The following is a 25,533-nucleotide window of genomic DNA, read 5'->3' as shown; positions in this document are numbered from 1 at the left end:
TGATGAATGCAGAAGTGTTTGACAGTTTTCCTTCACACATTTTTATTAGCTCATATTAATTGTGCTTTGTAAGGGGTTCCTTTATGATATTTATGTCATAAAATGTAAAGATATTTCCCTTCCCCTCCTCAAATTATAAAAATGTATATACAAGATGCAGGGCACCAAAGTCAAAATAACAAAATGCTGAAACAAAGATACAGGTTGACCTATTGTAACAATGGCCTTGTACAAGACACTATGTTTTTAAGTTTTTTATTGTGAAAATACAGTACAGAGGGGTTACAATTACATGAGCAAAGTAATGAGTATATTTCTTATCAAGCACTGTTGTCTCCTCCTTTGTTTTTCCCCTATCCTCTCTTCCCTCCATCTCCACAACTATACTCCCCCTTGCCTAAATTGTTTTTTTTAATTAATAAGTTTTTTATTGTGAAAATACTGTACAGAGGGGTTACAATTACATGAGCAAGGTAATAAATACATTTCTTATTGCCTCCTCCTTTGTTTCCCCTTACGATTCCTGCCCTCCCATCCTCCCTTTCCCCCAACACCCCCACCAAAGTTGTAAAGTTCGTTTTTTCTACATAACATCTTGTACATCTCATTGTTGCAATGGATCCACCTGTATGCCTATTTAAAAATTTTGTTTTTTCCCTTCCGCTCCCCAAATTATACCAACATTAAATACAGTGAAAACAAGGGTTATACCATGGGGAAGGTACATAGAAAGCAACAAAGAAATCATATGTTAGAAACAATAGCAAGAAAGAAAAACCATTTGAGTCCTTATCTTGGGGTTCATTTCACCCAACTGACTGTTTCTGTTTGTCTCAGACATATACTAGTTATTGCAAATAAAGAAAACCATGGGACCTATGTTTCCTTGGTCCTGGCTTACTTCACTTAAAAGAATTTTTTCCACTTCCTAACAAATGGGGCAATGTCATTCTTTCTGATGGAGGCATAGAATTCTATTGTGTATATATACCACATTTTCTTGAACCATTCATCTACTGAGGGGCATCTGGGTTGGTTCCATATCTTAGCTATGGTGAATAATCCTGCAACATACATATTTGTGCTGGTAGCTTTAGTTTGGTCTTGTTTGTGATCATTCGGGTAAATGCCCAAAAGTGGGATTGCTGGGTTATAGGGGAGCTCTATGTGCAGTCTTTTGAGGAACCTCCATACTACTTTCCAAAGTGATTGAACAAGTTTACACTCCTACCAACAATGCAGTAGTGTTCCCTTCTAGCCACATCCCCTCCAACATCTGTTGTTATTAGAGTTCTTGACTATAGCCATTCTAACTGGGGTTGGATTGCATGAAGTTGCAGAGCTTTTGCATGGCAAAGGACATAGCTAGCAAGATCAATAGAATGCCCATGGATTGGGAAAAGATCTTCACTAACCATACAATGGACAAGGGTCTCATATCTAAAATATACCTGGAACTCAAAAAATTAAATCCCCAACAACAAATCTTCAAAGAAACAACTGCTCAATAAACAAGTGGGCTAAAGACTTAAAGAGAAACTTCTCTGAAGAGGAAATAAGAACGGCCAATAGATACATGAAGAAATGCTCAACCTCTCTAGCTATTAAAGAAATGCAAATCAAAACAACATTAAGACACCATGTTGAAAACAAACTTTACAACATGGGGGGAGAGGGGAAGGAGGGGGTGGGGAGGAAAGGGATGGTAGGGGAAAAAACAAAGGAGGAGGTAATAATGCTAGATAGGAAATATACTCATTACCTTACTCATGTACTGTAACCCCTTTGTATACTAGTTTTACAATAAAAAACATAAAAACATAAAAAGTGTAAAGATATCATGTATAACTATAAATATCGATATAATGCTATATAAATATACATTTTATATTATATGTAATATACTTTTAATACAATATACTTAAATCCTCTTTTTTGCATTTCATCACTCATTAAATCTTACAACTTTTAAGAAATGGGTTGCATTATGACCTTACCACACATGTTTCCATGTATTAAATCACATTCTCCCTTCCCTGAGCCCTCTCTTTCCCCCTCCCACCCCCACCATTCCTCTTCTCCAATAGTCTCCCACTTATATTCATGTATAGTTTTTTCTTTAGATTTACTTTTCACATATGAAATACCACATGACATTATTATGAGTCCTACCTATTTCCCTTAACATGATAATACCTTCAGTTCCACATCCATTTATTCTTCTGGCTGAATAATACATATTCACACACAGACAGACGGACGGACACACACTCTCATACACACACACACTCACACACATGTACACATATGCACATGTACTTTAAAAAATCTGTTCTGCTGTTAATAGATACTTAGGCTGTATCTATGGTTTAGCTATTGTGAAGAGTGCTGTTTGATGACAAATGAATGCTTTTGTGTTTTAAATCCATAAATCGTTTTTGAATGAGGAAATAGAGAATAAATATGCAAGGAATCCAGGTATTTGTACTACATATGAATAATACATTTTAGTATACAGCATAAAATGAGTTGTGGAGAAAATGTAAAAGTGTAGTTTCCAGTGCAGGAGATAAAATATATCCAAAGAGGTCCCTAAAATGTTACGTAAGGGAAGCCTGTGGAGCAGGAATGAGATCAAATAAGAGGGATGGTCCGAATGATTGACTCCTCCAAATTCCTATGCCATCATCTTAATCACAACTATGGTGATACTAGGAATGACAGTAATTTTAGTGTGTGTGGGGGGGGAGGGAGGGTGATTACATCATGGTCCAGTCATCTTGAGTGGATTCACACTTTTATAATGGAGACCTGAGAATAACACCTCACCACTTCCACCATGTAAAGACAGGATTAGATGAGGAAATAGGCCCACACCAGACACCAGTTCTGCTGACTCCTTCACCTTGTACTTCCCAGATAGCAGAACTAGGAGATATTTATTTCTGTTGTTGATAACCTACCCGGTTTAAAGTATCTTGTTACAACAGCACAAATGGAATACACAACTACTAATGTGTTTTTACAAAAAAATGAAGATAGGCCAGTGCATATAAAACAACATTCTGGTAATTAAATATGATGGATATCATTAAGAGAGTGTTAGATTCTAAAGCCCTTGAAAAATTCAAGGACGAAGGCCGGTCATATTTTAAACTCTAGGCTGGAACCTATTGCCAGTGTCTCAAGACTGTAATCCTAGCTGCTCAGAAGGCTGAGATCTGATGATCAGAGTTTGAAGCCAAACCACTCAAGCATATCCAAGAGACTTTAATCTGTAACTGATGAGCAAAAAGCTAGAAGTGGAGATATGGATCAAGTGGTAGAGTGCTAGCCTGGAGCAAAAATGCTAAACAAGAATATGAGGTCTCACTTTCAAGCTCCAGTGTCAGTACAGTAACTAAATAAAAACAAACCAGCCAAATAACAAAAAACATCATGAAATGAACCTAAAGTTTCAACTAGGTTTGAGAACGCACCTGCTGAAGAGAGGAAGGTTTTTAGATTTAGGAGGCTTAAGTCACGAGAGAAAGATAGAAAGGTATCTTGAAGATAAATTCTCCAAATGAGAGACCCACAAGATATGTGGTCTAAGAACTGGAGCAGAGAGCATAAAACACATTATTTGGAAAAAGCAAGCACATGACAAGAAAACATTGGGAATTTGACATGATATTGATGAGAGATGACAGGCAGATATCTCTAGATACTTTATTGACTTGATTAAGACAGGAGGGGGGAAGCCATAAGCATAATCCACTGAAGGCAGTGAAACTGGCCTTTCAATTATTTTCAGATTGATATTTTAAATGTAACCTATTATCATAGTATTTGTCAGGACCTTAAAAGGCTGGAAGATACTAGCGACACTCAATATCGATAGTCAAGCCCTCATAGACTCTCTGAATCTTGATTTTTATCTGCTGCCTTGGGCATCATCGAGTGTTGAACCACAAGAGAACAAAGGTACAGGAATAGATGCTCAGGTGCACAAGGTACTCAGAGGTGAAGCCCATTTCCAGCCAACTTGTCTACTTTATCTATTCCAACCATTGGAAAGAATGAGAGGCTGACAGTGAGCTGCTCTTGCATATGCATACTCCACCTTTCCTTCTACTTTCCTTTCAAACATATCTGCTTAGAAATGATCATATGCCACTCATTGAGTGAGCCGGACATGGAGATGCGTCAGCAATAAATCAAGGAGCTTATGATCAGGTAAAAGTAAGGCAAACGCACAACCAGTGCTGAACTAAGAAAAAGGGTTATGGGAGCAGGGAGCTAGTTTAATCAGGACCTGTGTACGGTACCTTGGGTAAGCTCAGTTACTCTAGCTAACCCAGCTGGAGCTGCAGTCCTCCTCCAAACCAGTCTGATAATTTGGCTACTTGAGTATCAGCTGGTCACGTGCTGTCTGGGCAGCTGAACAGAATCTTAATACAGACAGAATTCACACAACACAGCACCTGAATATCACTTAGTGACTGGATAACAGTTTGATTTTTTAAACATCTTTATAAAATATTAAAAATTTAAACACATAATAATAGTAGATGAATGTTCCTGAATGAAGAAGTCAAGCTTTGAGGAATCAGTTATTTAGATTTCTAGATGTTAAAATTATACCTTCATAAAATACCAAGAGCCAGGTATCAAGGCACACATCTGTAATCCCAAATATGCAGGAGTGAGAGGTAGGAGAATCAATACCTGCAAAAGAGGTGGTTTTTCTCTCTGAAAAATAAGTAAAGCAAACATGGCCAGGGGTTGGTATAGCTCAAATGATAAAGCACCTGCCTAGCAAGTGCAAGACTCTTAAGTAAAAACCCAAGCACGGCCAAGAAAATAATAAGTATATTAAATAAAAAAATGAAAAGATTGTTTGACCAAGTCACCAGACTTAGCTGACTCTCAATTTCCTCATCTGTGAAATGGAAGAGAGGCTAGATAACCCATGGGGCATTGTGACAATAAAAGACGTTTGCTTGGCAGTACTAGTTTTTGAAATCAGGGCATTGAGATTACTTAGGCAGATACCCCAGCACTTTACCCATGTTCCCAACACCTTTTTGGCTGCATCTTCCTTCCAATCTTCTGGACAGCTTCCAGTGTAGCTGGAGTGACAGGATCACACTGCCATATCCAGCTTTTTATTGAATGAGATGAGGTCTTGCAAAGCTTTTGCCTGAGTTCCTAGAACCCTGATCCTCCAGATCTCAAACACCTGAATATCGAAGATTACATATATGAGCCACAGCATTGGGCTAAAATCGTACTTTTAAATTTTAACTCTTATTATTATATAAAGATGCTATTATATATTTTCTTCAAGTTACTATATAATATTACAGTTATAAAAAAATTTGTTGGGGCTGGGAGGGTGGCTCAGTGGTAGAGTGCTTGCCTTGCATACATGAGGCACTGGGTTCGATTCCTCAGCACCACATAAGCAGTAAAAGCTGGAAGTGGTACTGTGGCTCAAGTGGTAGAGCAACTAGCCTTAAGCTCAAGAGTTGAGGGACAGTGCCCAGGCCCAGAGTTCAGGCCCCACACCAGCAAAAACAAAAACAAAATCAAAAACATTTGTTCCATGCATATGTCCCTGTTGGGTATTGTTCATTTCTTTATACTTACATAGATGCAGAATGCTTAGGTTTGAATTCATACTTCAATGTCCTTAAGCCCTTAAAAAGCTGCATGCAATTGAAAGTCATCTTTTCACGTCCACTAAAAAGAATTTACACTGTATTTATGGCCTGGACATAATCATTACCTTCCAATAAAAATGACTCATTAAATAAAAGGCAATTTTCACCCATGAGCTCTCAGAATATATTTGCTTACTTATGGAAATCCAATAGCCTCTTGCCCAATATTTTCTATGTTTCTTAGTATAATTATTTGGGGTTCATATGTCTCTTCAATATTTGCCAAATCAGAAACAAAGAGACTGGAATCAGTACCAAGCACCTATGCAAATAAAACCCACTCCCTAGTCAAAGTGAGAGGATCAAGCATTTGTTTGAGAGGGGCAGTGGCTTCTGAGCTCTGTTCAGCAGTTAATAAAAACAATACAGTTGGAAACACAGAAAATCTACTGCTTCCAATGTCTTTATATTAAGACTGATCAGCCAACTAGGAAATATCCCCATGCTACAAACAGAGATGTTTTTGGGAGTAATATGCACCCAATGCTGCTAAGCTGCTTTTGAGTGTGAAGGGAGCACATGGGCCAACCAGAGGATGGAGTTTGCTAGAGAGCCATTAGCAGGCTTGTTTGTACTCTCTGAACAGGTTGCTCTCCCTCTGTAGCTCTGACCACCTGAAACTAGAAATGGTATTAGACAAGGCAAACAGCTTTAGGACAAACTGCCTTGGCTGATCAGTACAAAAGAATATAGCGGCCTCTCTTTCTGTCAACCTGTACACGCACACACCATCAACTCCCACCCCTGCAACTATGACCTGTTCCTTCAGTTTAGCATCCTCCTGTCAACAGTGAGGAAGCCACAGCACAGACTCCTTCAGCACACCTGAGACCATCCGGGATTGGTTTGTGCTGCGCCTGTTCTTTATAACAAAGTGAGCATTTCTCATTTTAATGCTGTTGGCTTGATATCAGACTCACTTATCTTATCAAAAACAACTTAATAAATGCAGAGTAAACAAGTACCTGAAAAAATGTTTGCCAATGTTAGTGACTTAGAGTCTTAGAAGTGAAAAGTAAAAATATGTGATCTGAAAATGTGTGCTTCCACCCTGCATGGGTACCTCATGCTTGCAATTCTAGCTATTCAGGAGGCTGAATTCCAGAACACTGAGGTTCAAAGCTGGCCTGGAAAGGAAATTCCACGAGACTCTATCTCCAAAATACCCTGGAACAGGCCAGGCAGGAGGCATGGCTCAGGTGGTAGAGCACCAACTAAGCAAGTACAGGACCTAAGTTTGAACTCTAGTCTTTTTTTTCTTTTTATTGTGAGAATACCGTACAGAGGGGTTACAATTACATGGGCAAGATAATGAGTACATTTCTTACCAAGCATTGTTGCCTCCTCTTTGTTTCCCCTTCTCATCCCTTCCCATACTCCCCCTTCCCCTCACCCGGTCCTCCCCCCACCCCTCACCAAAGTTGTAAAGTTCGTTTTTCGACATAATGACTTGTACATCTCATTGCTGCAATGGGTCCACCTGTATCTCTAGTTGAACAATTTGTTTTTTCCCTTCCCCTCCACAAATTATACCATCAGATACAGTGAAAGCAGGGGTTATACCATAGAGGAGGGGCATACAAAGCAACAAAGAAATCATCTTATAAATATGTTAGAAACAATTGCATTAAAGGAAACAAATCTTGGAGTTCATTCCCCTAACATCAACTTATCTGACCTTTTCTGCTTGACTCAGACATATACTGAACTCTGGTCTTAAAAACACAAAGAAACCAACCAAGAAACAAAAAATGTGTGCCTTCACATTTTCATTTGCTTCAAATGCTAAATATGACTTTCTTAGGACAGTAAACTCCAAAATATGAAATATTATGCTGTAAAATACCATCAAGGATAGTGATGAAAACCTCACAGTTAACCCTGGCATCCCCATTTTTGGACAAAATGACATATATTTCCAGCCATGTTAGCGCTGCACAGCCCGGCTACTAAGCCAGTTAACAGTGATACCCCCAAATCCAGATGCCTTCTAATTACCAAAAAAACTTTGGACAAAGTACTAGCTGCATTTACAAGTCCTGAGTTTGAAACTCAGAGTACCACTGAGCAACTGGGAGCTGTGGAACACTCACTTCATCTGAGTGTCTCTTACAACAATGCAGGACAATTTCTATGAAATGGTATTCAGAACAGTAACCCCAGCAGGGAGATAGCACACAACAAGAGTAAGGTATAGGGGTAGTGAAAAAGGTTTTCCTGTTATGTTGAGGGCTTGGTTCAATTAGAGGAATTTGAGATGGGGGTTTATTTTAGCCAAGTTTTTGATTCACTGGAAAATACCTTCAAAGAGGTTTAGTCTAGGCTTTAAAAATGTGCATCTGTTAAATTATATTTGCCCAAAAGCTCAATGTTTATTTTTTAAAATCACAATGAAACTCTTAGAGTTTCATGTGAATAATCAAACATATTCCCTATCATTCTTACCTTCCTGCAAGTTAAAATGATCAGTTTACAAATCTAACAATTCCTTCAGGATCACATCCCACTAATCACCTGTATACTCGATTTACCCTTTCAATTCTTTTTTTGCCTTCACACTTTCAACCACGCAACAAATTATTCATCATATTTATTTGCTTTATAATTATTATTATTTCCCTATTATTATTATTGTTATTATTATTATATGTTTTACATTTGAATGTGTGGTAGATAGATGCCAATTTGCTGGGATTAAGAGAAGCCCAGCTAGCTGCTAAAGCTTCTTTCTAAGTATGTTCCAGAAGCAATTGGCGTTTGAATCAGTGACCTGGGTAAGGAAAAATGCCCTCACCCAGCATGGAGCCACACCATTCAAGCTCGTCCCATCCAGACTGAGACCTGGTTAAAATTAATTGTCAGAAAAGAAAGGCAAACTTGCTGTCTTTTCTAGAGGTAAGTTACCAACCTCTCTTGTCCCTAAACTTCAGGTTCTCCAGGTTTTAGACTCTAAGACTTGAACTGGTGTCCTTCATCTCCAGGACTAGATAGAAATGGTCACCACAGAGGACAAACCTACTGAATGCTTGGCCTCCAGACACCAATTAATCCAGTGGATTAATTTTTGATGAGTTCATAGTTGGATGAGCCATTGGAAGGTGAAGCCTAGTTGGAGAAAGAATGTCATGAAGGACGTGTCTTTGAAGGGTGCAGCTTAGTCCTTGAACTCTTCCTATCTCGGCTTCCAAGCTGCCATGAAGTGAGCCAATTTGCTCTATCACTGCCTCCTGCCATGATGTACCTCCTCAGCAAAGAACCAAAAACAATAGAGCCTGCCACCATGAGATAAATGAATCTTTTCACCTACAGGCTGATTATCTCAATATATTTTCACCCAAGGTCAAATGACTAACCCTGGAATCTAAGACTTGGCCTTAGGTTTAGAATTACATGATCAGCTGAGAGACACTAAGGTTTTCAGATTTGGGCTGAACCATGATGTCAGGTTTGCAGCTTACAAATAGCTTATGATGAGACCATAACCACCTGAGGCTGGCTTCTTAGTAAATCTCTCATTTCCATTAAGAGAGTGATAGATGCGTGATAGGCCGTCTCCAGTTGATTTACTCTAAGAAAACAATCCTAACCCAAAATATGTTAGAATACTATAATTCCTATAATAAAAATTTCTATTTTCAAATAGGAATGTATAAAGTACATATAGTACAAAATGTAGTATATCATATTATTAGTATATATACTTGAGATCACTGGTGCAAATCCTCAAGTAAAAACTAGCTATCTATTGTAGCTTAACCATTCAGATTCTCCTTCGCATGACTGTAAAGCCTCCCTTCAGAACATTGTTCCATTGCTAATATTGCTGGACAGATACAGAATTAACACAATGCAGTTAAATCAAGTTTCCCTAAAAATAGATCATGTGATTTTAACATTTTCATGAGTTTTGTAGGAGTAATATATTTTAACAACAGGAATTCAAAACTTCTTTTTCTTTTCCTTTCAGCTTTCTCCCCATCTTTTTTTTTTTTTTTGCTGGTCATGGGGCCTGAACTCTGAACCTGGGTGCTGTCCTTCAGCTCTTCGGCTCAAGGCTAGTGCTCTACCACTTGAGCCACAGCGCCACTTCTGGCTTTTTTCTTTTTGCTTACGTGGTGCTGAGGAATTGAACCCAGGGCCTCATGCATGCAAGGCAAGCACTCTACCACTGAGCCACCTTTCCAGCCCCTCCATTACATTTTGAATCCTAGCATTTTAAGTATTTCCAGGCATCTTCAAGACAGAGTTGAGGTTATATGTAGGAAGGACAGAGTTAAGGTTTTATATAGTCCACATATACTGAGATTATTCATATGGCTCCTCATCAATTCTAAAAGAATCCTTTGGCCATCACGATATAACAACGGCTCCCCAAAACATTGCTACTACACATCCTACTGACACACGATAGCATGGAAATACTGCAGTTATATGGCTACCCAAAGGATGATGGGGAAACTACACTCAAAATGTTCAGAGCCAGAAGCTAGTCTGAACAAAATGACCAAATCATTAGTCATGTACACTTGTAATAGGAAGACTTGATTCTTACACAGTCAAAATGAAAATTTCTCTCCTAGATAATGCAGCATACCAGTTATAAATGCACCATGACATTCTTTTATTTAATTGATTCGATTCACAGAACTTGCAGTACTTGGGATATTTTTTGTTTGTTTATGGAGTCCAGACCTTGTGGCGACATCATTAGTAGTCAGAATATCTGTAGCAGCTCATACAAAAAAAGAAGAAACTTGAAAGAAGTTCTTCCAAATTGGACAGCAATGTTGAAAATTTACATAGCATATGTATATTTGATATTCATGTATATTTATGAATACAAGTTGTGACTCTGGGAAAACATTTCTGAGAAAAACAATTTCATCAACCACACTGTGGAAAGCGTAAACATTCTTTCTATACTTTTATACAAAAACTGTCACAAAGTTGTTGCCCTGTGTACAGGCAGAAAGAAAAAAAAAGACACAAAAATAATGTGGAGAAAAAGTATTTAAGAGTTTTGCTATATATTTGATCAATAAACATTTTTTTTTACGTTTTGCGATGTGGATGCTATTTGTTGACTTCTAAATTTGTCACTCTAAATTTCTTTCTTAGTCTAAACAATTCCAATAAAGTTATTCAACTTGCTTATTTATTTTTTAACTTTTTATTCCTTTTTTCCCCTTGAACCAATCATACAGGTCTGAGCTTTAAGCCCCACAGAACCTAAGTTCGTTTCTAGGTCTTGGTACCCCTCCTCACTAAGGACTAATGTATCATCAGCTTATTTTAACACTACAGTTATCTGCCACACTGTCTTGTCTCCAACTGGAATTTGTAAAAGTCATCCCAGGATGCAAGAGGCTGACACGAGGTCACAATAAACATGATGAATGGCTATAAAACACTTATTTATTCAGTGTCACTTGTATACTACACAGCTTGCAATTACATGCTTTTCTGTCGTTATACCAGCCCTTGACTTAATCATCTGTCCATCCTCTTCAGGGTCAAGCTCTGCATTAGGGAAAAGCATTTGCACAATGAGTACTGAGCTAGAGAAAGGAAGAAAATGAGGGTAAGAGAAAAGGAAGAAGGTAAAGAGAGAAGAAGGAAGGAGAGACAGACCTTGAGGAGGTCAATGGAGAACAAAATGATGAAACAGTTTAACCTTCATAGATTTTGTAAGCAAACCAGAAAGTCTTTAACCTTTTTTGCCATATGCTTTTTTTTTCTTTTTGGCAGTAGTAGAGTTTGAGTTCAGGAACTTGATGTGCTGAGGATGCTTGTGTGGTGCTCTACCACTGAGCTATAGCTCCAATCTAGTTGATGATGTTTATTTTGGAAATACAAAAGCATGGGCCTCTCTTCAACCTGTGAGTTTCGACTATAATCCTTCAGATCTTAACCCCTGAGTAGATAGCATTACAGATGTGAGACACTAGTGCCTGGATCACAATGTGTGTGTGTGTGTGTGTGTGTGTGTGTGTGCTTAAATTTTTATCTTAATTTCCTCCAATTTTACCTATGTTTTAGATCAAGACATTTCATATTCAATGAAGTATTTTTTCAGAAGAGCTTTGCTTTTTAAAAGCAGCCATAATATTAACTGTGCTATGCAAATGAAAGCTAAATTTAATTACAAAGAGTGGCACAAAGAATCTACTAAATCCTACAATCTCCAATGGGAATATTTGGAAAGCACTATCATATTCAATAACTCATATACCCAGAATGTAATATAAATTGAACTGAATTCTACACACAACTCTGTAAATTCTATTGATAAGAAAAGCTTTCATAAAAATTGGCAAGCTAAAAATAACAGTTTACAGTCCCATTTTGTGCTTTTCAATGAAACATTGTAAATGTAGTAAGACTGCATAAATATTTACCAAACTCTCCAATTCTTTCAACTTTAATGATAAAGGAAAATAATATTAAGTATGTTTACATGACACCTGCCAGAAATAAGAATCATTTTTAAAAAGACAGATCTTAGATCCAGGCTATTATCAAAGTCACAGAGGACAAGAAATTCATCCCAATACCGTGGGAATAGCCACTAATATATGAAGCAATCATTTGGTATATTACAGCCTCTACTGACTATGCCTCTAAAGTTTCACTTTGTTAATAGAACAAATAAAAATAACATGGCATCACTGGGCACTGGGGAAATAAGGACCCTGACCTGAAGGGCCAGTGAGTCACTAGAAAGTCCATTTGTAAATGTAAAAGGAAGACCACTTACAGGGAAAAGACCACACACATTTGTGTACTATTGGCCTACTGCCCTATTTAGATTATATCTTTATAGCTGTCATTATTTTCATCATTTACTGGTTATACAGAGAAAAACAGCACTCAAGCTTGATACACAATGCAGACAATATTACAGATTTGAATGAACAGTCTTCTATTAAAATTTCAACTGTCATTATCCCACAATTAGGAAGAGGTCAAGAAAAAGGCACCTGCTGAAAGTAGTAATGAAACATGCTAATCATTATTTTCCAGAAGCTTCTAGTCCTTTTTACCACCTGGCTTACATGACAACTCCTAAGTTCATCAAAATGTTATGGAGCGTTCAGGGCTCCTCTGGGAAACATTTTTTTGTCTTGCATAATTATGGTCAGAAAAGTCTTAAGCCAAGAAAAGTTTCTACTGTTACTTGATCATAACTTCATTACTCTCTTGTGCTTGCTCTGAGTCCAAGGAGAAAACATAAGGGTAAGAATGTGCCAAAATTCAATGAACTTCTTTTGCTATAAATAAAATACATATACATATATTTATTTATATATCCTCTCAAATAAAAAACAAAGACAGTAAACACACTTTAGTCTGTGTTTTTCATGTATTACAACAAAAACAAATAGCATCTGTTATATTCCTGAGCCTATCAAAGAGGAGATACCAGGCAAATCTGAATGGGAAAAAAGCTAGAAAAGGACTGTAGAAAGATTAACAACCATACATAGGATAAACATGATTTCTGGGGCCTCTAAGTATAACCTAAAGGAAGCTTGTTATTATAGTATGTGAGAGACTCATTGCTATGGGGATTAATCATCCTATTAATATCTGGGCTGAAGCTCATGGTTCCTGCAATGACAAAAGCACCTAACTTTTTGTGACAACACAGCTTTTGAAACTTGTGGGTTTTATGTACCTTTCTTGACTACCTGATAATCAGAGACAGCATACAAATAATGTCCGACATTGCATCGGTAGTAAGTAAACAGTTTCTCTGTTGAAATAGCTACATAAACGTGACTCACTTGGATGACTTTAGTCTTTCCTTGAAAGTTGGATTAAATGATCAAAGCAAAGCATCATGATGTCTGAGAGGTTGAAAGATCCTGGAACCATATCACACAGGGCAACACCTACTTTTTATTTTAATTCTGTTACTAGGGCTTGAACTCTGGGTCTTACACTCTCTCTTGACTTTTTCTCTGAAGGCTGGGACTCAACCACTTTGGACCACACATTTAACTTTTTGCTGGTTCACTGGACATAAAAGTATCCTAACTCCTGTGCCCGAGCTATCATTGAATTATATTTGTCAGACCTGAGCCCCCTGAGTAACTAGGATTACAGGCATGAGCCACAGGCACATGGTCTCTACCTTTCTTGTCTGGTGGGAAAGCCTCTTAGCAGAGCCAAAGCTAACCTTTGATGATAGAAAACAAGTGGAAAGTACAAGTTAGATGGGGAGATCAAGTCCTCTGTCTTCCTTTTCTTACCCTAGAAAATAAAGCACTGAATAATGGTTAACTCTCTACATTTTCCACAGGGCTCCCATACATTAGAGCAGTTAATGAAACTGGGGTTAATATAAACAGCTAGAAACATCAGTCCTCAAGCCATATTTACACTTAAAATTTATTTTAGAAATATTTATAAAAGAATACTATTTTAATAGACAAGATCTGGCAGGAAACAGATGTCACACTCATACTTGATAACGAAGAAATGACTACACCACTTACAAAGCTATGCAAGGGGCTTAGGAAAAATATGAACAAACAAAAAAAGTAGTACAGCTGCAAGGTTAGTAACATCAAGGAACTATTTCCACCCACTGCTCAAGAGATGCAGTCAGCCTACACAGTAGCCAGTATGGACAAAGTCAAAGGGCTCAATCCCCTGATCCAACTCCTGTTCTTCCTGCTTAAGCTGCTACCAATATCAGAAAGCAATGAGCCAAATGATAGGGGAGGGGGAGAGGTCAGTCACCTGGACTACTGAGGGCAGAAGGAAGGGTAGAGAGTGGAGAGATCGCACACATCATTAAACATATTTACAAGTATATATATATATATATATATATATATATATATATACATATATATATGTATATATATATATATATATATATATATATATATATATATCTTTTGATGGAATAATCTGTCTCCAAAGATGGTACTGATGGATGTGTCTGAGAAACTTTGTTTTGATTATTTATCTTAATCCAGATATGTATGAGGTCTTTTAAGCCTCTTAAGTGGATTCTATAAAACAAAAACAAAAACAAAAAGGACATTCAATGTTCAAATAAGTTGCAAACATGCTTGTTAGCTCCTCAGTACAAAGCAAGATCAATGTAACAACATATGCACCATGCGTATGTGTATCTCTTCGTGGAACATCAAATGTGTAAAAAATAAGGAAATAATATTCATACCTCATGGAATAACTGAATGTATCCATGTCTACATTTCTTATGTAGATAGATAAGTGGTGCTGAGTAAATGTGAATTTATGTTGTCATGGTCACCAGCACGTCATGATCACCTGCACCAGCATTCAGATCTCCCAGACAGACAGGGACACTTCCCACCATGAATGCCTGTGACTAACACTGCACCTCTGCACCACAAGCACCTGGCTCAGCTGCTTCCACTGAGCCAACTAGTGTTCTGCTAGTGCTGCTGAATGTAACAAGGAGTGAGAGATACCTTAGGAATGGCAGGCTATCCTTCTGTTTGGTGACTATTCATTCCTGTCCACCCCTCTCTCCTAGACGAAGCGTGTATAATGAATGTCTCTGTACACACTTCCATGCACAACAAAGGTTTGGACCCCACAGTTCCAGAAGTTGGCAAGTGCAAGGTCATGGTGACAGAAGAGGTGGTGATGGAAGAATTCTTCATAAATGGTACCTTCCAGACAGGTCCCCATACAAAGGGGCAGGTACATTCACCTGAATTATTTGTAGGGATACTAACTAAGCTGATTCTGTATGTAAGAACGTTTCTGTTAATTTCCCAAATTGTCCACCTCCTTAATAACACACTGGGTATTAAATTACAACCTATAAATTCTGAGATGTTACCAACATTCAGATTTCAGCAAGGAATGCTTTCTGTAGAAATGCTGGGTTTAGCTTCATGGCTTGCTCTGACTACTGGGATATAGACCAATTCTGAGTGGAAGCTTTAAGGGGCAATACAAGTCTTCAGCATCTTTCTTATGTGTCTGCAGGACAGATTGAAGTTGGACAGATTGGAATTGGAAGATATGTAGACCAATCCACAGTCTGCAACCATACTGCTTCAGCTATTTTCAGACTCCAGGACAAGAAAAAAAATCTATTTCTCTATCTATCTAGATAGAGAGAGCGATTTCAATAAGCCAGTTTGATTTAAGATTATTTTATGAAGTAAAACAGGAAAACATGACTATTACGAATGCTTAACACCGTTATAATGGGCTGGTAGAGTGGGAATTGAGAAATAACATAATATTTATACTTCATTGAAATTCAAATTTTAGCACTGTCAACAATATGACTATGTTTAAGAAAACTTTGCTGGATTACTCTGACAATTTGAAGCAGTACTTTAAAACCAAAGTTTCTGGGGCACATAGATCCTTAATAAAAAAAGAAGGAATAACTGGTAATCACAAATGGTACAGTATCTTCTCAATTATCTATATTTCCTAAACTAAAAAAAAGTCCATCTGAGTCAAATATTTCTTAACTTCATATAAATAAAATTCTAAAGCTACTGTTCAAGTTTGCAGCTTACAAAATAATCTAGTAGAAAAAGAGTTTAAAATACATGTGTGTTCTTTTTAAAAAACCTCTAATACTACTGAGTAGCTAAAAACATGAATTCCTGTTGTGCTGAAGAATAAGAACGGGTGCTTTGTGAAGGAAAAAGTGATTAAATTGCATTTTACGGGATGGTGATTTAAATTGTGATCAAATCCAACGTGGGTAGGGGCAGGCACAGTTAATCCATTTACTGTGAAACTTAGTAAACACTTATTAATGCCTGTGCATGGTAAAGAATTTCAAAGACATGGTTTTGTTCACTCAGCTCCAAAAAAGTCAAGAACATAAAACTTCTAAATGCATCAAGTAATCCCAGCATATGCTCTTTTGCAAAACAGAAGCCCCACAATTACTGAAGCACAGAAATAAATTCTGGATCCATTGGGAAGGCATTGCATTGAAGAAAAGACCGCCAATTGTGAATAATAAAACATTTATTTGGGATTGTAAAACTTGATTAGAAAAGAAAAGCATCTAAAACATGAGTTACATTTTGCCTTTCATAAAAAGAAGGAAAAGACTTTACAGAAAGAATATAACCTGGTAAGGCCCTCTCTCCTAGGGCCTCAAGCAAATTTGCTAGAACTCTGCCTGGAGTCCTAGCTACAGAAAGAATATAACCTGGTAAGGCCCTCTCTCCTAGGGCCTCAAGCAAATTTGCTAGAACTCTGCCTGGAGTCCTAGCTACTCAGGAGGCTGAGATCATGGTTTGAAGCCAGTCTGGTCAAGAAAGTCCATGAGCCTCTCTCTTGAATTAATCATCAGAAAACTAGAAGTGGTACTGTGGTTCAAAGTGGTAAAGAGCTAGCTTTGAGGAAAAAAGCTCAGGGACAGTGCCCAGGCCTGAGTTCAAACTGCAGGACTGACAAACAAACAAACAAACAAAAATCTTTGGGACTTTGGCCTAGGAGTATGAATTGTTAGCAAATTCTCCAGTGATTCAGGTATATTCTAAATTTGAGAGTCAGTAACTAATGTTGAATAATTGAGTAATCTTTGGTAGCTGACTTACAAATTTTAATAGGCAGAAATTTTTAAAGACAAAAATCCAAACAAATTTAGGCTATCCCATGACCACAGGTCAAGAGACAAAGGAGTCTGCACTAATATCTCAGGAAGAGCAACAGGGCTAAGTAGCTGTCCATTAAGCCCGCACTTTGAATTTTAGTGCTTAGGTCTAGAGGCACAGAGCTAATAAGACTCTTAAAGAGTGATATAAACCTCATTGCCCAGTGATAGCTACTTTTGTTGAACATTCAATTGCCAAAGTTCGCATCCACCCCTCAATCCCCTGGCATAAATCCAGGCCATCAATACTGACAACCTCTAGGGTGAGATCTTAAAAAACATAAGTAGTAAGAGGAAGAATGAAAAAAAAACTCTTAAAAAAATAAAAAAAAATAAAAACTCTAAATCCAAATCTTATTTTCCTGCAAAATGGTGAAATACTAACCCTAGTTTTATTGCCTGTGAGCAGAGCTCAAATGAAATAAATGATACAAAGGAAAGCAAATTGCTACTGCAGGTTTTTTTTTTTTCAATTACAACAAAAACCCCTCACCCAGGGGCTCACACCTGTAATCCTAGCTACTCAGGAAGCTGAGATCTGAGGATCACGGTTCAAAGCCAGCTCAGGCAGGAAAGTCCATGAGACTCTTATCTCCTATAAAAATCACCAGAAAACTGGAAGTGCCACTGTGGCTCAAGTGGTAGAGTGCTAGCCTTAAGCTGAAGAGCTGAGGGACAGCATCTAGTCTCAGAGTTCAAGCCCCACGACCAACCAAAAAAAAATCCCTCTGAGAATGTATGCATAAAGCATTTGTAATGAATGTGAAAGAAAAGAGCACTGGGTTAGGACTTGGCTTCTAGGTTCAGTTCATGCAAAATCATATATAGTTAACATGGGGAAGTAACCCTGTAGTACTCACTGAGCTGGTTGATGCAAAGGAGTTAACATTTGTAGAGAAGAACCTTTAAAGTCATGAAGCAATGCCAAAATGTGAGTGACATTATTATATTATCACCACTGATGGCAAAAATGTATTTTATCCTTTCTTGAATGCAATAGAAAAAATATATGGAAATCAGCATTTTGTGTGCTTAAATTCAGGGCCTGAGTGCTGTCCATGAGTTTTCTGGCACCAGGCTAGTGCTCTACTACTTAAGCCACACTCCACTTCCAGCTTTTTGGTCATTAAATGGAGATCAGAGTTCTACATACTTTCTTTCCTAGGCTTGTTTCGATCTGTGATTCTCTTCACACTGTAGCCCCCAGAGTAAATAGGATTATAGACTACAGACAGTACCTAGTCTTTATATTTTTTCTTTTCCTGTTATTTTTTTGACAGAGATGAATCAGAATCTTGAAGCTAAGACAAAAAATATACAGGCAATTTCAATAGCTGAAACTATGCACACATTTTCTTAAAACAAGACCCCAGGTAAAAACAGTAGAACACCACATACGGGAAACACAAACCACACAATAAATAGCTGCATCAAGTAAGACTAACATGCAACTTCCCCATAAAATAACTTGATGTGATATGACAAAGTTCTCTAGATAGCAGGAGTTAGTAATTCAGCTTGACATGTCCCCATTTCCCATGGCCTACCCACATCTACTTGAATCACCAACTGAGCTTTGACATCAGAGAATCTAATGAACAGTGGGTGTACACAAAGAAAAGAGGAAAGGTAACCAGTGTTCTGTGACACCATCAGGGTCACTTAGAGATCTTAGATCAACATCAAATTTAAGCAGACTTAGAAACCTTCAAGGAAACCCATACTTATGTTCCAGTTGGAGGCTGTTACTCAAAGCTAAGTTTGAAACTAACCTCCAAGTTTCCCATCTTCTCAGAACCTCAGTATTGAGTTCATGATTATTAGTCCTACCTCATGAGGAAGATGGGAGCATTGAATAAGATACTACTGTCAAAACTTCTGCATGGTTTCAACCAAGTCTTTAGTATTAGAAGTAAAGTTTTAGAACAAAGTAGGCATTAAAGAAGATTAATTCCCTCTTCTTTTGATTTTTACTTGATGTGGAATACATTTCAACCAAATTATTGGAAATAATACAACATATGTCTAAATCAAAGCTTTAATTTTGAACTTTGAACTTTTCCTTATGACACTAAATAGCGTTTATATGATTACTACTGGCAATAATTAATGCCTATTAAACAAAAGCACAGTCTAAATTTGAGATAGTATATATACAATTAATTTTCGGTCAATGTTTAATAGTTTTTTAAAAGTTCATTTTCTAACATTACGGATATATTGTATGTACTCTAAAATGCTATAACTTCCTACAAGCCCTTCTAATCACTATCAAAACTTAGACCATGGTAGATCAAATGTGTGCCTCTCTTAAAAATGGGCGCTGGTGGCCCATGCCTGAAATCCTAGATACTCAGGAGGCTGAGATCTGAGGATCGCAGTTCAAAGACAGCCCAGGCAGGAAAGTCTATGAGACTCTTATCTCCAATAAACCACTGTGGCTCAAGTGGTAGAGTACTGACCTTGAGCTGAAGAGTGCAGGGACAGCACCCAGGCCCAGAGTTCAAGCCCCATGACCACCAAAATAAAGTGTGTGTGTGTGGGGGGGGTTGGTATGTGCGAAATCATTAGATATAAATGAGATGGAGCGGGGAGAGGCCCTCATGATAGCAATAGTGCCCTTATAGAAAAAAAGAGACCAAAACTCTAGCACCGAGGACACAGCAAGAAGTCAGCAGTTTATAAGCCCAGAGGCAGGCCTTCATGTTAACTTTAATGGTCACCTGATCTCAGATTTCTAGCCTCCACAACTGAGAGAAATGAGCACCTCCTGTTTAAAAGCCATTTCAGCTTATTTTATACCATCCTAAACTGACCAGGATACCAAATCAAACATACTTAAAAATGTTGTAGACCTTTAGATAACAAATACAAATTTGCACTAAAACTACAAAGTATTAACATTAGCACTTGTACAAGAATTGAGAACACAGTTGCTTCTTTTGAGCTGTCTGGAAACTACTAAGACACGAAAAAGGAAGAGTGCTAAGAAAGGAAGACTTACACACATGAGTATCTAGACACATGTACATTTAGAGGCAAGCAATGACAAATTTTAATACTAATATCTACAATGAAAGGTAAACTGGTAGGGGCCATAAAATATTGGGACAATTTTGCTCCCTATTCTTTTATTGTAAAAATACTGTACAGAGGGGTTACAGTTACATGAGTAAGGTAATGAGTACTTTTCCTATGAAGCATTGCTACCCCCTCCTTTGTTTTTCCCCTACCATCCCTTCCCACCCCACCTCTCCAACTCCTTCCTTCCCCCTCATGTTGTAAAGTTTATTTTCAACATAGTGTTTTGTACATCTCATTGAGATAGTATACATACAATTAATTTTCGGTCAATGTGTAATAATTTTTTAAAAATTCATTTTCTAACATTACTGATATATTGTATGTAACTCTACAAAGCTATAACTTCCTACAAGCCCTTCTAATCACTATCAAAACTTAGGCCATGGTAGATCAAAAGTGTGCATCTCTTAACGTTCTATAAAAATCCATGATTTCAAAAAATGTCTTAAAATCAACTCATAAATAAAATTAACAATATGCTTCCTGTGTTCTATTATTTAACATCTGTAAAAGCATAATCCCATGTATTAATAAAGCATAAACAACGTGAATATCCATCCTTCAAGGATGAGATATGCCCATTAAACACGAAAGACCAAGCAACCAAAGCAACAACACTCCAGCAGTAAGGAAAGGGAGATTCTTATATAAGATCCATTTGAAAATCAATTTCACAGTTCTAATCTAAAACCAATCCCAACTTAATTGACTTTATCAGGACCAATCATTTAGCTAGGGTCAGAGGGACAATCTACAGAGGTTACAATTACTCACGCTTATCAAAAGATAACCTGAAAGCAGGATTGCTGAGCAAGAGAAAGCACATCACAGAACTGAGACTTGCACTGTTTCACAGACCTTCCAGCAAAGCAACACTCTCCAACTTGAGCTTTGCAACGTGTACACCAAATACCAAGTCACTTGTGAAGCTATTTAAGTGAGGAAACAGGCCTCTCTTTTCCAGTGTTGATGGTTTGAGAGAAACATGTGTGACTTACCACTCTCATCATCTATATTGAACCGCCCAAGACCGCTGCCATCCCTGATGGAGTACTGGATCTCTCCATCCCTCCCAGAGTCTTCGTCCAGAGCTGTCACCTGTAGGACACTTGTTCCAATGCGAGAGTTTTCTTTTACAGCTCCAACGACAGCAAAATCTGGGAAATAGGGGGTGTGGAGATTTTCATTGACATCCACCACTTCCACTTCAACAAACGAAACAGAGGAAAGAGACACAGGTCGCCCTTTGTCTTTGGCCCGAACTGTAAGGTTGTAGAACTGGTGCTTCTCATAGTCAAGCTCTTTGCTCAAGCGGATGGCCCCACTCGCTTTATCTATTTCAAATTTCCCATTATAGTCATTGACCAAAGAATAGCGCACTTGGCCCCCCAACCCCAGGTCTGGATCACGGGTCTCCAGCCATGCAATAACAGTGCCCACTGGGAGGTCCTCCAGAACCTTCACACTGTAGCTACTGGGAATGAAAGCTGGGGAGCAGTCATTGACATCGTCCAAAAAGACCTTCAGGGTGACAACGGAAAACAGTTGCTCACCACTCTCTGCCTTGTCTCTGGCTTCTATTTTCAAAGAGTAATTGGCTTTGAATTCTCGGTCCAGTTGGTCAGCTACATAAACGATTCCCGTTGAGCTATTGATGGCAAACTGCTGTGTATCCGTCAAGACTGAGTAAGTCACTTCACCATTAGGACCCAAGTCTTTGTCTCTGGCCTCCACTTGAATGATCTCAGTCCCAATACTTGAACTTTCAAGAATGTTAACTGAGTAGCTGTCTTGAAGAAATACTGGGCTGTTGTCATTGGCATCCTCCACATTGATGGTCAGCAGCCTCCATGACGATTTTTGTGGGTTGCCTAGGTCATAGATGGTGATGTTAAGGAGATAGAGGTCTGTGTGCTCTCGATCCATGGGCATAAGGACTTTGAGTTGTCCAGTCTCCATGTCGATAGTAAAGCAGCTATCTGTATTTCCATCTGATATTGTGAATAGCACCTTTCCATTGAAGCCAGCATCAGCATCATAGGCTTTGATCTTCAGGATGTTAGCACCAACGGGCAGATCCTCCTTCACAGCCACATCAGAGGGAAAGGACTTGTCAAAATGTGGCCCTTGCCTATTAATCGAATAGAAGTCAAGAAATCCATCTTCCACATGCAGCTTTCCATTTGCTTTGGCTTTAATGAGTAATTTTTCTGCCAGTCTCTGAGCCACCCGAGTTTCTCTGCAACTGAAGCTCTTTGAAGACGCTCTCCCATGGAGCACAGAAATATTAATAGCCATGGGGTCTGCAAAATTCTCCCCATCTGTCGCTGTAATTCTGAGGGCAAAATTGCCATTTTTCATGCCGGAATTCATCAGTGACTTTTTAAGCTGTAAAACACCAGAGTCTGGGTTTAAATAAAAGAAACCAAGTTCATTTCCAGAAATGATTTTGTACTTTACAAGTTCAAGTTCATCAATATCGATTGCTGAGACAGCAGTGATGTGACCCCCGACTGGAAAGTCATAGGAAATAACTCCCTGGCAAGCCACTTTTTCAAAGAGAGGGCTGTTGTCGTTCACATTTCCTACCCGAATGGTCACATTGACCTCGCTCTCGTGGCGGTACGGCGAACCCCAGTCAGAGGCTCTCACGATGAACCTGTATGTCTCTGGAGAGGATTCAAAATCCAATTCTTCAGTTGTGCTAATAACACCTGTAAACTGGTTAATGGCAAATGGTAACAGATTTAGGCTGGCAATACTGTAAGTGATGTACCCATTCTCTCCTTTATCCTTGTCAGAAGCAGAGACAGTTAAGACACTTGTCCCTATTGGGACACTTTCATTCACAAAAATGTCATACAATGGCTGCTGAAATTCTGGGGTATGGTCATTTGCATCTTCTATGCCAATGGTAACTTGTGCTTTTAAATCCCGTTCCTTGTTTGTCACTTCCAGTTTGTATACTTCCTTCTTGACAGTATTCAGTGGCTGGGCTGTGACAATCAGGCCTGACCGAGGATTTATTTTAAAGTATTCGGCATCCTCACCAGGTGATAGTTCGTATTCCACATCTCGGGGTTCAGGACTTAATTTTACTATAGCAACCACAACCCCAGGAGGGGAGAATTCACTTATACTCACATCGTAGGTTTCTTGCTCAAATCTAACTTTGACAGCATCTCTCTTGGGGTTGGTGATGTAGACTGTTTTTAGTGCTGAAAACTTCTGAGGTGACCCCTTGTCTTTTGCTTGAAGAGTGAGATTATAGCCATAGGAGAAGCTTGCCCAGTCAACCGGCTTCCTCTCCTTGATTTTATACTCATTCATCCACTTCCCTTCTTTCACCAGGAAGAACTGATCTAAAGGGTCCCCTGCAACAATGGAAACAGATTCAATCTCTCCATTGGCTCCTTCATCAGGATCCTCAACAGTCACCACTGCATACGTGGGCTCCCGGTCCAGGGAGAAAGGGACGTGAGTAACAACATGGATGGTTGGAGCGTGTTCATTTACACGTTCAATGTGAACATAAAGCTTTGCGGTACTGCTCACTCCATTGTTACCATAGAGCTTCATCCCTCTGTCAACCGCCAGAATTTCCAGATCATACCTGTTTTTCTCATCATAATTTAACCGTCCACTCAACGAAATGACACCACTTGTGGGATGAACTGAAAAGAGATCAACTTTGTTTTTAAAGTAATAGTAGAATTCTCCATTGGATCCAATATCTGCATCTGTTGCTGTGACCTGGGCTACGCTAGTCCTCAGGGGTGTGCTTTCTGCTATTGTAACTGAGTACGTTGTCGGGGAGAACAGAGGTCTCAGGTCATTCATGTCTAAAACCTGGATGTTCACTTTGGTCCATGCTTCCAAATCCTCTCCTCTGACAGAACCTTTTACCATCAATAAATAATTGTCCTGAATTTCCCTATTCAATATGGCAGAATTGCCACCCTTAGTTCTTATCCGGAGAAAACAGAAATCGGCAATGACCACTTCCTCAGCTTTGAAAAAGCCTTCCTCATCTCCTGATACAATTCTGTATTTGACATCCCAGGAGAGGTCCGTCAGGGTGATGCCCATTCTACTCTGGCTGTTGACATAGGTCCTGGCTGCTGAGTTCTCATGCACTGTAGCATTATACATGGGGCGTGTGAAGTGGAGGCCCCGCTGCCCCGTCCCAGGCAGCCCCTGGGAGACGGTGGCCAACAACTTGAGGAGCAGCAGGATGAGGCAAGAAGGAGGGCGCGCACCCACACAGAGTCTCATAATCACATCCATTGCATCATCTTTCCATTCTGCAGGGAGAAACACAGAGAGAAAAAAGACCAATTAAATTAGAAGAGAGGGAGAGAAGGATTAGAAAACTGATATGAAGTGTGTGTGTGTGTGTGTGTGTGTGTGTGTGTGTGTGTGTGTGTGTGCATGTACACAAGCATGCCAGTACTGGGGCTTGAACTCACAGGCTCACACTTTTGCTTGGGTTTTTCTCTAATGCTGGCATTCTACCACTTGAACCAAATCTCTACTTCTAGCTTTCTTCTGGTTACTTGGAGATAAGAGTTTCACAAACTTTTCTGCCTGGACTGGCTTTAAACCAAGAAACTCAAATCTCAACCTCAGGATAAAAAGTTATTATAGGTGTGAGTCACTAGTGCTCACACTTGGTTGAAGCAGACAGTTTTTAATATAATATAAAATACAATTTTAATATAATATAAAATCTAGAAAAAGAAAAAACTTTGAGTTAAAATTTATTTTAAAAACAACTAAGTGAGCTGGGAAGGTGGCTCAGTGGTAGAGCGCTTGCCTTGCATGCATGAGGCCGGGGGTTCGATTCCTCAGCACCACATAAACAAAAAGAAAAAAGCCAGAAGTGGTGCTGTGGCTCAAGTGGTAGAGCGCTAGCCTTGAGCTGAAGAGCCGAGGGACAGCACCCAGGCCCAGAGTTCAGGTCCCCTGACCGGAACCAAAAAAAAAAAAAAACTAAGTGACCAAAAGTAATACTTTCAGTCAAAAAAAACGTGATAAAAGCCAGTGCCCACTGGTGAATCTTGTCTGTCATCCTATCTACTCAAGAGGCTGAGATCT

At 38.8% G+C, this 25,533-nt stretch overlaps 1 protein-coding gene across 2 annotated transcripts in view; it reads right to left on the bottom strand.

Moving 5' to 3' along the window:
• Fat3 (FAT atypical cadherin 3) overlaps positions 1 to 24,723 on the bottom strand; it is a 525,564-nt gene extending 500,841 nt beyond the window's left edge. For both annotated transcript variants that reach the window (XM_042685232.1, XM_042685233.1), the window contains exon 1: positions 21,435 to 24,723. In XM_042685232.1, coding sequence (XP_042541166.1) covers positions 21,435 to 24,723 — 3,289 coding nt within the window. The remainder of the gene's footprint in view (positions 1 to 21,434) is intronic.
• Positions 24,724 to 25,533: the final 810 nt, after the last annotated feature.

This window comes from Dipodomys spectabilis, unplaced genomic scaffold, assembly GCF_019054845.1.
Source record: "Dipodomys spectabilis isolate Male_0828 unplaced genomic scaffold, ASM1905484v1 ptg000094l, whole genome shotgun sequence".
NCBI lineage: Eukaryota > Metazoa > Chordata > Mammalia > Rodentia > Heteromyidae > Dipodomys > Dipodomys spectabilis.
The sequence above is the reverse complement of the archived record's forward strand: the minus strand, read 5'-3'. Positions and strand labels throughout refer to the sequence as shown.